This window comes from Actinia tenebrosa, unplaced genomic scaffold, assembly GCF_029948245.1.
Source record: "Actinia tenebrosa isolate PJP-AT-01 unplaced genomic scaffold, QUT_ActTen_1.0 PGA_scaffold15__27_contigs__length_11533743, whole genome shotgun sequence".
NCBI classification, from domain to species: domain Eukaryota; kingdom Metazoa; phylum Cnidaria; class Anthozoa; order Actiniaria; family Actiniidae; genus Actinia; species Actinia tenebrosa.
The window spans coordinates 700,068-714,908 of NW_028292575.1; the positions used below are offsets into that span (position 1 = coordinate 700,068).

At 39.5% G+C, this 14,841-nt stretch overlaps 2 protein-coding genes across 2 annotated transcripts; one reads left to right on the top strand and one right to left on the bottom strand.

The window, feature by feature from the left end:
- The first annotated feature begins 75 nt into the window (after window positions 1-75).
- Window positions 76-10,321, top strand: LOC116302664 (tyrosine-protein kinase SYK). The gene is made up of 13 exons (XM_031712006.2): window positions 76-404; window positions 1,496-1,917; window positions 2,056-2,527; window positions 2,816-2,935; window positions 3,879-4,001; window positions 5,643-5,752; window positions 6,032-6,098; window positions 6,394-6,475; window positions 7,277-7,325; window positions 7,846-7,986; window positions 8,425-8,565; window positions 8,848-8,960; window positions 9,618-10,321. Exons 2-13 carry the CDS (start codon window positions 1,513-1,515, stop codon window positions 9,688-9,690), a joined length of 1,896 nt encoding a protein of 631 aa, XP_031567866.1. The 5' UTR covers window positions 76-404; window positions 1,496-1,512; the 3' UTR covers window positions 9,691-10,321.
- Window positions 10,322-10,536: 215 nt separating this feature from the next.
- LOC116302666 (uncharacterized) lies at window positions 10,537-14,249 on the bottom strand. Its single transcript, XM_031712007.2, has 2 exons — window positions 13,225-14,249; window positions 10,537-12,022 (listed from the first exon to the last, which is right to left on the bottom strand). The coding sequence occupies exons 1-2, from the start codon at window positions 13,874-13,876 to the stop codon at window positions 11,823-11,825; spliced, it is 852 nt and encodes a 283-aa protein (XP_031567867.1). The 5' UTR covers window positions 13,877-14,249; the 3' UTR covers window positions 10,537-11,822.
- Between the last annotated feature and the right edge of the window lie 592 nt (window positions 14,250-14,841).

Sequence of the window (14,841 nt, forward strand, 5' to 3'; positions counted from 1 at the left end):
GGATATTTGATTGACAGCTCTTTAACCAATCAAAGACTCTGTCATATTATCTGATTGGGGCTTAGGAGCCTCCCTTGGTAGAGCAGGAAGTGAGTCGAATCCAAAGAGCGAAAGTTTTGTTAAGATTCAATCGTAAACAATTTTAAGTTTCTCCGTTGTTTTCATAAGTTTTTAGAGATTGTACTGGATTGATTACAGCTTGGGATCGTTTGATGTCGACTTAACTTCGTAGGGAATGGTATTTTAGAGCGATCGGAGTTTGCTAAACGAAGTGGTCAATCACACCATGGAGTGAGGTTTAAAATTATATACATTGATAGTGTCATTAATTTAGCTCGACTTTTGAAGATCATTTTCATCGTAATCTCTTGAAATTGGACTCAACGAAATCCATACAACAGCAGGTGAGACGATATCATCATTTATCACAATGCTTTTCCTCTAGAAGTCTGTACAGAGACACATCGACAATGATGGAGCTCATAGCGATTACACTGGAATGTCATCCATGATTAAGCTTTCCCTGTGACGTTAATTTAATTTGTTTATAAGTCGATGTGAAGATTTCAGATGACCAATATTTAAAACATGGATAGTCCTATTGTCGTACTCTTTGTTAAGTACTTGTATAATTATTATGATTTTATTGAGACATATATCTATAAGTAGTATAATAAATTAGTATAATACGCAGCTTTAAATTGATGGAACGATATATTTATAACCATACGTTTGCTTACGTACTATCTAATTCTGTGAATCTTACCTATTGTTTTCCTGTAAGAGTAAGCATTAGAAAGTGATTATTATTTCACTAGTGAGCTTTTTATTCAGACTACAGGAACAAGGTTAGTTGATATTAACAATTACTAACAAGGATATTAATATTATGATCAACAATAGATTAATGGACAACCCATTTTATAGAAACTCAAGGTAGACAATTATGTATTGTAATTTGTTTAAGAAGTCATGTCTACATGACGCTGGAGCGGAAATTTGACTGCATGCACTAAACATTGATATTCTCATAACTTGGTTATGTTGCTGGAACTTAACGGGTCACAAAAGGCCAGATTGACTTACACGTACGCCTCAACTGCCATTATATTGTGATTCTAACGATCATTTAAATTTATTTTGAATCCAAAAGGAATTATGTGGGAAATTTTGGGGGAATTTTGTTTTGTTTACAATTTTGAAGGATTTATAAATTATAGACTGCAATATAGGTAGGAGATGAAAATTATTCAGTGTGTCACACAGAAAGTATAACTACCTGGCATAATCGATCAAATGATTCTGAAATCAAATTCAATTGAATTGGATTTGAAAGCATTCGATTTCAATTGATTTCAATTAAACATAATCAAAATTTGAACATAGTTGAATGTTGATTGTGTTTGATTGACTCCAATCTATACTAAACCGATTGCAATCAATTGGATGGAATATCAATATTGGGTATCTATAATCTTGCATTATTTTGTTCTAGGATTTAAAAATAAAACAATGGCTGTTAGTCCGGACACCCAGGCATGGTTTCATGGCTGCATCTCTCGACAAGAAGCAGAAGATCTTTTAATCAGAGGAGGAAAAAAAGATGGTTTATTTTTAGTGCGAGAAAGTATATCTCAAGTTGGAAGCTATGCCTTGTCAATGTGTTATAACAACAAAATCATACACTACCAAGCCCAGAGAACATCGGATGGCCATGTAGCGATCGAAGACGGACCAAGATTTCCTGGACCAGTTGAGCTTGTGCGTTATCATTCAGTTCAGCTTGATGGTCTATTGTGCAAATTAATAACTCCTTTATGCCGGAAGCCTGGGGTTCTTCCAAGATCCTATGGAGGAACAAATCAAAAGCATATTAAAGATGCTGCAGAGAGGGCATTGGAATCAATGGGAATCTTAGTAAGTAAATCATCTTCATCTTCATGGTCTCAATAGTCATTGGCTAACAAACCTATGGCTCCTATTCAGTGATCAAATTGGAATTTGTGAGTTGAGAGTTGTACTCAGTTTTGATAATTTTAAATTTAATGTCTACAGGATGATCCACAAATGCAACGACAAATGGAAAGCTTTATTGGAAAAGTTCTCCATCAAAGCGAAAATTGGTTTCATGGAAATATCTCTCGTGAGGAAGCGGAACGCAGGCTCCAGCGCTGTGGGTGTGTCAATGGCCTTTACCTTGTACGAGAAAGAAAGTCCCCAAAAGGGACATATGCCATGGGCCTCTGCTGCAATGGAACTGTCGTTCACTACCTATTTGATGCTGACAGCCGTGGCCAACTTTCAATACAGTCCGGTCCAAAGTTTGACAACCTAATGCTTGCTGTAGATCACTATTGCCAAACTAATGATGGGCTTTTGTACACGCTCACTGAGCCATGTGATGTCACACTGTTTGAAGAACGACGTGGATCTCTTCCTCGTCCAGAATTTGGTTTCCCAGGGAGACCAGCAAGCAGATCGTTTAGTGAAGATGCTAGCCCCCCTGTCGTAGGCTCACCACCAAAACGTAAGAAATGAAAGGCAAATTTCTGGGACACGCATGTGGCTTTAATACTGAATTAATATGCACACATATTATGCAGTTCATGGTTGTTTCGACTACCTCTTTGCACAAGCCCTTGTGGACAAACACAACCATTTCACACAAATTGGCCATTTTTGTATGAGATGACTGGTCCTACGTACTGAAAATCTCTAAGATGAATAGGTTTCCATGGATAACATTATTATTATTATATTATTTTCATTTTTATTATCATCATTATTATTATTATTAATTATGTTGAATTTTTAGTTCCAACAGGAGCTGGATTTCAAGGGTCTTTGCCAAGAAGTCCCAGAAGTCCAACGTCACCTTTACCTCTCCTTCCTGGACGACCACCATCTCAACACAACCCTACTGGTAATAATCAAGGTAAAGTGACAGTGCTCTTTGTAGATTGTTTTGAAATGTGGGTAACATGGGTAGCTTACGCTGCTAATGCGTCGTCTTTCCAATGGGCAGATCCCTGGTTCAAGTCCTGTGGATGCCACATGTGAATAGACCTCCTCAGCTCTGACATAATGTTTTCCCATTTCAGACCACGTGTCATTCCCTAGAGTAACATTTCTTTGGTTAACGGTTGCGCTTGGTTGCACATGCCATGCCGAATAAAGAATCTTATTCTCAAGGGAATGACACATGGTCTGAAATGGGACAACATTATGCAGAGCCAAGGAGGTCTATTGGGTTTGTTTGATGTAATAGATCAAAAACAAGTGCAAGTGTTCCAAACACGGAGAAACATGAAAGCACAAGGTCGTTAGGCCTCATGCTGTTATTTTTTCAAGGTGTTTGGATTAACACTAAGCACAAGTTTTTAAACTGAATTCATTTGTTCTTGAATCTTGTGTGACTAAAAAATCCTTCTCAGTTATTCGTTTATTTGTCAGTGTTTTGATCAGTGTCTTGATCCGTTTTTAATCCAGCATCAAGGTGCGTGCACATGACTACAATGAAAAGTCGCCATTGGTCATTGACCTCATGAATTATTAATGAGTTTGAGAAGTGTTTTTCTCTCCCTTGTCATGAGGGTTTTTCTCCTGGTTTTCCCGTTTTCCTCCCTCCTTAGAAATAGACATATGAGTTGGGTGCTGTGTAACTGCATAACATAGTAAATGTAGTGGTAGTGAGTGTGAGTGAAACAAGCCCACATCAGGGAAAGCTGTCGAATTAATCAGTATCTTCTAACAAATAAAATATCATTATTATTATATTAATTAAATCAAATGAATCTTTGATGTGTGCACAGACGCCTGTACATATGTATGTATGTGATTCTGACATGCCTTTCCTAATATATCTGGTTAATTTTCAGCTGGGTTTGAGGCCATATATGACTCTGTGAAGCTAAAGAAGAGCTCTGGATATGTCAATCAGTTTAAGTCAGTGAAGAACTTTGAACTCAAGCATGAAAATCTCGCTCTTGGAAAAGAACTAGGTAAGAAGCAGTAATAATTAATCATCAACTAACTGACTGACTGCATCAATTGACTGCACCAACTGACTGCACCAACTGACTGCACTGACTGACTGCACTGACTGACTGCACAGACTGACTGCACAGACGGACTGCACCAACTGACTGCACTGACTGACTGCACCAACTGACTGCACCAACTGACTGCACCGACTGACTGCACCGACTGACTGCACCGACTGACTGCACCGACTGACTGCACCGACTGACTGCACCGACTGACTGCACCGACTGACTGCACCGACTGACTGCACCGACTGACTGCACCGACTGACTGCACCGACTGACTGCACCGACTGACTGCACGTACTGACTGCACCGACTGACTGCACCGACTGACTGCACCTACTGACTGCACAGACTGACTGCACTGACTGACTGCACTGACTGACTGCACTGACTGACTGCACTGACTGACTGCACCAACTGACTGCACAGACTGACTGCACTGACTGACTGCACTGACTGACTGCACCAACTGACTGCACAGACTGACTGCACTGACTGACTGCACTGACTGACTGCACTGACTGACTGCACAGACTGACTGCACAGACTGACTGCACCAACTGACTGCACCAACTGACTGCACTGACTGACTGCACCAACTGACTGCACAGACTGACTGCACCAACTGACTGCACAGACTGACTGCACTGACTGACTGCACCAACTGACTGCACTGACTGACTGCACCAACTGACTGCACAGACTGACTGCACCAACTGACTGCACAGACTGACTGCACTGACTGACTGCACCAACTGACTGCACCGACTGACTGCACCGACTGACTGCACCGACTGACTGCACCGACTGACTGCACAGACTGACTGCACTGACTGACTGCACTGACTGACTGCACTGACTGACTGCACCGACTGACTGCACTGACTGACTGCACCAACTGACTGCACAGACTGACTGCACTGACTGACTGCACTGACTGACTGCACCAACTGACTGCACCAACTGACTGCACAGACTGACTGCACTGACTGACTGCACTGACTGACTGCACTGACTGACTGCACAGACTGACTGCACAGACTGACTGCACCAACTGACTGCACCAACTGACTGCACCAACTGACTGCACTGACTGACTGCACCAACTGACTGCACAGACTGACTGCACCAACTGACTGCACAGACTGACTGCACTGACTGACTGCACAGACTGACTGCACCAACTGACTGCACCAACTGACTGCACTGACTGACTGCACCAACTGACTGCACAGACTGACTGCACCAACTGACTGCACAGACTGACTGCACTGACTGACTGCACCAACTGACTGCACCAACTGACTGCACTGACTGACTGCACCGACTGACTGCACCGACTGACTGCACCGACTGACTGCACCGACTGACTGCACTGACTGACTGCACTGACTGACTGCACCGACTGACTGCACCGACTGACTGCACCGACTGACTGACTGCACTGACTGACTGCACTGACTGACTGCATTGACTGACTGCACAGGCTTATGAATGATTGAGAGACTGACTCCAACTACTGTACATAACCTAAAGTTACTTGAAAATCTGAATAGCTGACTTAATGCAGCTTTCAAATTTTGTTATTTTCAGGTCATGGTAATTTTGGTTCAGTGTTGAAGGGTACCTATACAATGCCATCTGGGGAAAAAATACCTGTCGCTGTGAAGAGTTTGAAATCTGAAGAACTTAACAATCCTAAGGTAAATTATTTTAAAAGGAAATCAGTATTTCAATTCTGAAGAATCAACTTTTTGTTGATACCCTCAGCTCAAACAACCTATTGGCTGATCTAAGTAATAGCATGGCTAACTTACAGATCAAACCCTTAAATGACCTCTGGGCTGATCTAAGTCAGGGCATGGCTAGCCCACAGATCGAACCCTGAAACAACCTCTGGACTGATCAAAATCATAGGTTGCAATCTGTAAGCTCAAAGATTAATCAGTGCATTTTAAATTGCATTTCGTTTGTCTCTTTAGTCAGAGATTATGCATGAAGCAAAAGTCATGATGGAGCTAGATCATCCATACATTGTGAGGATCATCGGTGAGTCATAAAAATTGTATTCGTTGAATTGGACTTTCTTTGAAAGATATTATAAACAGTTTAGGAGGAAATGAAAAGAAGAAGAAAATAAGTAGGAAAACTTGGGAGAGAGGGAATGAGGCAAGGAAGAAAGAATGGAATGAAGGAAGGAAGGAAAGGGGAGGGAGGAAGGAAGAATAAAAGGAAGTAGATAAAAGGGGAAATAAGGAAAGGAAAGAAGGAGAGGGGAAAAATGGGAAGTAAGTAAGAAGCAAGAGTTAACCTACTCATTAATGAATTTATCAATCGTTTCCAGGGATGTGTCAAGGTCCCACAATGATGCTGGTGATGGAGCTAGCTGCTGAGGGTCCGCTTAACAAATACCTGAAAACTCATAAGTAAGAAAGCCAAAATATTCAATTTGATAGCAAGCCATTCCTATTGAATCAATAAGGAATCGATAAGACTTAGACTAAGAGTAATACTGACACTGACACTGACACTCTGTTATTTTACTATAATCACTGATGCATGTCTATGCTGATGGTGAAGTGATACTTCCCCCCTCCCATAATTGCGCCTTGTGTTGCACCTTTACACATTGTCACTTCCACTGTGCCTTACGTTGTCACTTTGCAAAGCATCTATTAGCATTGCGGTCTCAAACTCTTCTGTTTGTGGCAAAAACATTGCTTTATTTCTGTCAACATTAGCTTGATTAACAGCCAAGTAGTCAGGGGCTTATGGCTCAAGAGGTGTTTTGGGCTATTCTATCTTTTCTCATTACTATTAATATTGATATTAATATTAATAATAATACAATTATGCGGTCACGTGGAAATATATGAGCCTGCAATGCTATTAGACAGTTGGCAAAGTTGCAACGTAAAGCCCAACGAAAGTTACAGTGCAAGGCGCAAAGTAAGACCCAACTAAAGGCGCCTCGTAAAGCAAAGTTGCAATGGCAGGGGAAAAGGAGTGTTTCTTGATAGCACTTTCAGGCGACCCTACCATTTTGATTGAACCAATGACTCTCTATGCTAGTGTAGGAAGGGAGGCATGGGGGGAGGGGGGCACATCCCCCAAAAGTTTGCGTTCGGCACCAAAATTTAATTAATCCATGCAGATTGCTGTGGATTTGGCAGGAAAATGGTACATTGCCTCTCTATAATTGATACCTTACTATTTTACTATCACAGGACTATGCCCATGTTAAGTACTCTTATCTTAATGTTGCAAGTTGCAGAGGTGAGTTGTTTGTCGTTTCTAAAATGCAGTATATATCCCCTAATCTTAGTCAGGGCATGGCTAACTCACAGATCAAACCTGAAACCACCTCTGGGCTGATCTAAGTCAGGGCACGGCTAACTCACAGATCAAACCTGAAACCATCTCTGGGCTCATCTAAGTCAGAGCATGGCTAACTCACAGATTAAACCCTGAAACAACCTCTGAGCTGATCTAAGTCAGAGCATGGCTAACTCACAGATCAAACCCTGAAACAACCTCTGAGCTGATCTAAGTCAGGGCATGGCTAACTCACAGATCAAACCTGAAACCACCTTTGGGCTGATCTAAGGGCATAAATTTAGCATGTTGGGTTTTCTGAAGGGAGGAAAACGGGAGAACCTGCAGAAAAACCCACGAATTAAGGGAGAGACCTGACAACCTCTACTCACATGTGATGCTGAGTCCAGCAATCTGTTCCATATGTTTACTATTTCTCTTTCAATCGTTTAGTTACAAATCATATCTTTTTCATACACAGGGAATGCAGTATTTGGAAGCACATCAATTCGTACATCGAGATTTAGCAGCAAGAAATGTGCTGGTTGTAAACGAGAGCTTCGTGAAAATCAGTGACTTCGGCATGTCACGTGCTATGGGTGCCGGAAGTGATTACTACAGGGTAATAAAAAGAACATTGCCAGCTCATCTGAAAGAGTGACCTTGAAATGATGCCACTGCAAAACTGAGGTGTCATGAAGCCTAACGAAATCGACCAGCAAAAAATATAAATATACCCACCATCACAGGAAAAAAAACCTGATTCCCAAATTGGGAATTGTTGAGAATTTCCTTGAATTCCCAATTCGAACACCAATGTTGGGATTTATTGTTGGGAATTTTCTTCTAATACCCAATAGAAAAACAAAATTCCCAACAAACTAACAATTTCGTTCTCTCTGGGAATTGGATGGGAATTCGTTGGGAATTCAAGGAAATTTCCAACTAATTCCAAATTTGGGAATCCGGTTTTTTTCCTGTGCATATTGCAATAGAAATATAAATCTCATTAATTATTGTCACTAAAGTGTGATATTTTTTTTGTATCTTTGCTTTTTAGGCTGTAACGCCAGGCAAATGGCCTCTCAAATGGTACGCACCAGAATGTATCTACTTCAGAAAATTCTCAAGTAAGAGTGACGTATGGAGCTATGGCGTCACACTCTGGGAAGCTACGTCATACGGTGCAAGACCTTATCAGGTAGAACAAAAATAATTCGAAATTTTAACCCGCACCATTGAAAATACACTGCTAATGAGAATGCATGAAAGTAATTGTTTATTCGGCGTTATTCCACCGTTCCTTCACACCAGGTATTGCAGCAAGGCGTTATAATTTTCAATAATGTGAAATAAAATAGTTATATCATGCTTCTCATGACACATTAGATATCCCACTTGGCGAGTGCCTCGTGGGATATTCCATGATACCACTAGAAACCATGATATACCTAGCATTTATCGTTTTGTTGTTTTTAATCAGGGAATGAATGGGCAAATTATTATTGAGAAATTAGAAAGTGGATACAGGCTTCCATCGCCTCCAAATGTGCCTGATGAAGTTTACAAACTCATGAAAAGTTGCTGGGAATATGAGTAAGTATAATATGTTACTTTAAAGCAAGATATCGTACTGTGAAAAATCTCTATCTTTCATCAGAAATTTCTAAAAGTTTCTGATTCATCATCACTTGTTTCTTATTCTCTTTTTCCTTCTCTTCTCTTTCTCCTTCGCCTTTTCGTTCGTCGCCTTTTTCCCTTCTCATTCCTGGCTCCTTCTCTCTCTCGTCCCTTCCCTTCTTTGTTCTCAAACTTTCTCAATTTTTCTCTCTCCTTCCTTCTCGTTCTCTCTCCTTCCACCCTTCTCCTTGCTGGGTAACCTGGGTAACCTGCTCTGTAAAGGAAGCTATTTCTTGTTTCAGTTTCTCCCCATAGCTTTTCTTTTTCTTTTTGGCTGTGTGAAACCATCAGAGTTTAAAGTTTTTAAAGTTTCCTTCTACTTCATCCTCCTCCATTCTTTTCCCTCCCATTTCCTTTCCCTTCTCCCCTTTCTCCTCTCGTCTTCCACTTACATCTTCTTTTCATTTCCTCCCTCCTTCTCCTGTTTCTCCAACTCATCATCATTCTTCCTTCCACCCTGCTTCCTCATTCTCTTTCTCCTTTTTTATTTTTTTGCCTGCTTACAGCTAACCCTTCAGAATACAACTGAAAGAAGCTGATCTTTTAAATCTAATCTTTGCGATCATTTCTTAGGGAGGAAGCCAGACCATCATTCAAGAGCCTTTGGCAGTCCTTAGGCCATATTATCGTGAAACTAAAACGATGATGTCCACAATGACAACCGATAACAACCGCTATTGGATGTTATCATCTTTATAATACATACTTAAACCTGAAGCACTTAGAAATTAGATCACAAAATTAGAACAAAAAACGTAGAAAATGTGTCGGCCATATTGGATGTCACAACAAGAGACATAAAAGAATATTCACTGAATTCATCCAAGATGGCGGTAACCAATACCAACAATAGAAAGCATTTGAAAATAAGAAGCGAAAAAATCAAGAATAGGAGCAGAATATTTTATGCTTAAAGTAAGAACAGTTTTGTGGCTTAAAATCTTGCGATTGATGCTTCACAGTCTCGTCTCTGCCGCCTCACCAGTTCGGGTCGTTATGTCAACAATATATAGACAAGTTGAAGAGTTTCTTTGTTCGTGGGAATCACGACTTGACTATATTTTTTAAAATTTCAATCAATTTTTCCCTGACGATGGGTTTGTAACCCGAAAGCTCGGAGCAGAAATATGAAAATAAAAAAATACGTGGATGAAACAAAAAAGTAGTAAATATATAGATACTTGTACTACAGCTTATACCTTATCATTTCCCTTGTGCTTTTTTAATCTTGCAAATATGTCATCATAAATGCATTGCAATACCTCGTAACATTTGTCCTCATCATTTGATTTTACTAAGCTTAGAGGAAGACTGGTAATGAACTGTTGATGTAAAGGATTGTTGGGTGCGTTTGAGAACTCGCGATGAATCAGTCCCAAAGTCTTTTGCGCCACAAGAACAACAGTCACCTCTGAACTTGGGTAGGACCAATGCTGCTTTGAACGGTACTAAATAGAACTAAAATGCAGGAAAAGTTTATATAAGTAAGAAGTTTCGATTTGAAGAGCTTAGAGCTGCAATTTTTATTCACAATTCAGTAGTTTAGGATATTTTAGCTGAATAACGCACTATACTATATATAGCTTAAAATCTTAAAAATTCTTATTAGCAGACAATGTACATATAGAGATACTTAGTAAGGACATTTTAAAAGAACTTAGCAATCATTTACTCGAGATCTCTACTACTATATTCGCCATTTTAAAATAAAATTTGTTTAAAAAAAAGGCCCGTAATGAGTTGAGGGTTCATTTCACTCGGGGGGAAAAAACTCCCTAGGGGAGGGGAGAAAGGAGGGCCTGACTCCAATGCTATTTATCCTCTCTCCTCCCCTCCCTTGTGCCTGAAACTCAGGTTAGGTGCGTACTTCTTGAAAATTGGAGGTTGAAGGCGGCCAAATGCGCTTGAAGGCTACTTGAGGGCAGGATTCTTGTCAGGATGTGGAAGACCATGCGTGCGCACCATCTCGTACCCAGGCCTTCAGATTTCTACGGTTTGCGCCAGACAGTCTCTCCAGGTACTGGCCAAAAATCTCAATGGTTACTAAATCGGCGCGCGCATAGAAAATGTGTCTACGCCGCCGCCTTGAACCCGCGCTATCTTTCTTTGATCTTATATTAAAAGCTTCGACCTAAGAACGTTTTTTTATCGGCACATATTTGATGTTACTTTATTACGCATCAATAAGAAACTGATCTTATCTGCTGCCTCGATATTCAGAAGCATAAAGTCGTTTTATTGCCTGCCAATGAACTAAAGTCGAGCCGTGTCTCTTAGCTTTATTTCCGCGGCGTTTGAGTTTATTTTCTTTTCTGTAAACGAAAAGTGCACGGCTTATTCGGTTTGTTAGATGATGGCGGTACCTCGAGATAGGATCACACGAGTGCTTTTTACTAGTACAGAAAAAAAAGCAATCCACTGTTTGCAGAAAGGTTATCAACCACGCCGTTGTCAATTGTCTAATGATTCTAGTGTTCCAAAGTTTAAAGGGAGACTGGTAACGATATATTACGTAATCAGCGGTGTATCTTTGAATGCAGGCTCAACTATCGTCACCGGCAAGTCAGATAGCCGAAAAAACCCTGAAACATGGGGTGATCTATATCAGAGGGCACCGCTAACTATTAGGTCGGAAACCAACTGAAGTTTGCCTCACATTACGTAAAAACCGTACGAGTTTTTCTGAATATATTCCCTAAAATTTTCTTTTAAGTCAGCCCCATGATTCCATGAGGCACGTACTCGTTACCAGTCTTCCTCTGAACATAAAACATTGATTTATCCATTTGAAGTGCCCGACTTAGGATCCGTGCCTACACTACCAGGATCGGTTTTCGAGCTATTCACGCTGATTGAGTCGCTGTTTCGTCGGTTTGGAGTCGAGGCTCCAGGGTATGAATAATCGTCTTCAAAGTGGTCGTCTTTCTCTTCTCCATTACAATTAGCCTCGACCTTCGCTGCCTTTTTATCTTTTTGAGCTTAAGAAGAACAGAAAAGATGTACATTAGTATCTTTGAAAGTATTCTTTAAATTATTCAATAAACAAACAAAAAGTTAAAAAAGTTCATATATCGCAGCCACAAAGAAAATAATAGAGTTTAAACAACTCGTTTACCACAAACTTCAAACGTTAAATGACTGAAGAAAATTTGGGATTAGCGAAAGAATCAAAAAAAAATCTAATTAGTAGTCGTGAAGTAAAAGCTGGAATACTTGTAAACTGCAAAAGTTAAAGTGAAATTCAGGAAAACATTGTCGTAAACGTGAAGAAAAATGTAATGCGTAATCTGTCTATTAACTTTGTTATGTGGTATTTCAATTATACGGACTCTTATCGATAAACAGTTTTTGGAGTTGTTGAAACAAGGCTTGCATTCGTGAATGACATTTGTGTGCCATGAAAAGAAAACTCATAACCACAAACAAAATAAATGACATGAAATTTCTGGCTTAATTCTTAAATTGGAACGAAACCAGAACTTATCTTTGTTTGTTTGATTTTGAGTTAGTTTTGTTTCCTCTCGCAATTTTTCTATTCTTCTCATTTCAATGACTGTTTCAATTTTTTGCATTAACTTTGAAAAAACCCCAGCGATTTAGTTCTGGAAAGAGTAATTATTTAACCACACTGTAGTATGGTTTTGGTGGATGTTACTAATTAAATATGGGGTTCAATCCAACCACATGTGGCTAGCCGCTATTCAAACCTAAAATTCTTTACTCTAGAACCTCTACCTCTATGAATTACTAAATCACTGGCTAGACCATTTTCTTTTCAATTCTACATTCCATTTAGTTTGTTTGTTGGTATTGGTGCATAATTTTACAGATTTCTAACTCATTTTTTAGATTTTTAAACCCCTTTATGAACTCATGAAATCAATAAATTAATTTTGACATTATTTTGAATTGAAAAGCGCCCTTGGAAATTAACAAAATATAAAATGCTTAAGGCGTTTTTTCCGGAAATTAAGTACAGCCCAAAATTATTTTCAAAAAAGAAGAAAAAAAAAGAAAAAAAAAAATCATTTTTCAAACGCAATTTACCATTAAATATATATATAATATATGTATAATAAAATATTTATCAATATTTCATGCGAATACCGTAGTTGTACGCTGTATATATCATGAGCGTAGCTAGGTCTAGTAAAACACAGAAATTAATATATTTTCTTACCGAGTTTGAACTTCAAGCTTGCAACGAGCCTTTCGTAGTAAGCAATGCTTTCTCGGATGTTTCCAAGCAAATGGTGGATATTCCCAATACTCGCACACGACTTGCTCTCTGCATCTAAATCATTCAACTCCTTTGCAAGCTTTAGTCGTCTCTGATGGTAACAAACAGCTTGATCAAAGTCTCCTTTCTGCTCAAAAATGTTAGCTAAATTGTTTATAAGCTTTCCTTCGCCTGTCCTGTCGCCGAGTTCCTTTGCGAGCTTGAGTCCTTCTTCGTAGCATTCGATCGCTCTGTCGAGATTCCCCAATCTGCGATACGTGCAGCCCAAATTACAATACGCTCTCTTCTCGCTCCTGGGACTGCGAATCGATTTAGCAATGTTCAGATGTCTTTCGTGACAATGTCTTGCGTCTTGAAGCCGACCTGCCTTGTAGTACAGAATCCCTAAATTACAAAGCTCGTCACCTTCCTTTTCTTTCTGCTTTGCTTTGTGACAAGACCTAATTCTTCGCTCGTAAAATTTCACTTGCTCCTCGAGCGTTTTAAACTTCGTAGTATCCAAGATCCCTGAATCGTCTTGTTTAGTATCTTCGCCGTTTGACTTGGCGACAATTAATGAACTTTTCCTAGGAGGATTTTCGTCTATTTCCATTTTCGTCTTGCGAAAAACATTTTACGTCAATTTTTTTTACAAGATCAGAGAATCTTTCTCGCCGCTCCCATCTCCTACTTATAACATCCCACAGTTCTATTTTCAATAGCTCAGCTCTTTCGACTGGCACTTTGCCACATTCGTAATAACAATTTAATATATTCTATGTGATTCGAGATGGCCTGCTAGCTCAGACGAATTGAAAAACCGAATTTTAAGCACCCTCCAGACCAAACAGCGACAGATATATATTCTGACGCTCGATAATGAAACTTTGTCACTTAGTATCTCTGTCTTTGTAAATAATCTCTCGACTAGTCTTCTAGGAAAAAGCCTAGCAATGTAGAATCGTAGCGCTAAGATACCAGAACGATTTTTCAATAGAACAGGTGGAATGGCAATCGCATTTTATATACTATTAATAGCGCTTGTGGCTGTGTTGCCTAGTGACCGGGAAAGATTGAACACTAGACTCAAACCTCACCCAAGTGGCTGAGCACTCGAGTAAAAAAAAAAACAAAGTTTTTCTTTTCAAAAAAAGAAGAAAATAAAAACCCCCGCTGTCAATAATTTTTCTACTTCAATGTCAGCCGCGTAAATATGGGTTATTTCTGGTACGAAATCAAACCCAAGCATTCAAGATAACTCGATAAGTTTTTTTATTGCATTACCGTAAAGAGGTTCTTCAGGTTTTTCCGTCGGTTCGCTTTTTTGTCTGGCGACAAAACTTTACCGAATGGAAAATATAGTAATTGCTTGCTTTGAGCAAGGATGATTGCTGCCATTAAATAGGATACAAAAACTGTCGATAAGAGATAAGATAAACATCACATCAAACATCAAATCATCAAAACGAAACTGCTCGGGGCAAAAAAAAAAAAAAAAGAATATTTTCTTTGTTATTTTCGCCTTCATCTTTCATTTCGTCAATTCAAAAATTTTCTAAATTTTTGAATTTTAAGTTA

Coding starts and splice junctions, on each gene's coding strand:
- LOC116302664 (XM_031712006.2), top strand. CDS start 1,513: ATGGCTGTTAGTCCGGACACCCAGGCATGGTTTCATGGCTGCATCTCT. Junction 5,753..6,031: donor AAGAACTTAACAATCCTAAG/GTAAATTATTTT, acceptor TTGTCTCTTTAG/TCAGAGATTATGCATGAAGC. Junction 7,987..8,424: donor CCGGAAGTGATTACTACAGG/GTAATAAAAAGA, acceptor TTTGCTTTTTAG/GCTGTAACGCCAGGCAAATG.
- LOC116302666 (XM_031712007.2), bottom strand. CDS start 13,876: ATGGAAATAGACGAAAATCCTCCTAGGAAAAGTTCATTAATTGTCGCC. Junction 12,023..13,224: donor AAGCTTGAAGTTCAAACTCG/GTAAGAAAATAT, acceptor GTTCTTCTTAAG/CTCAAAAAGATAAAAAGGCA.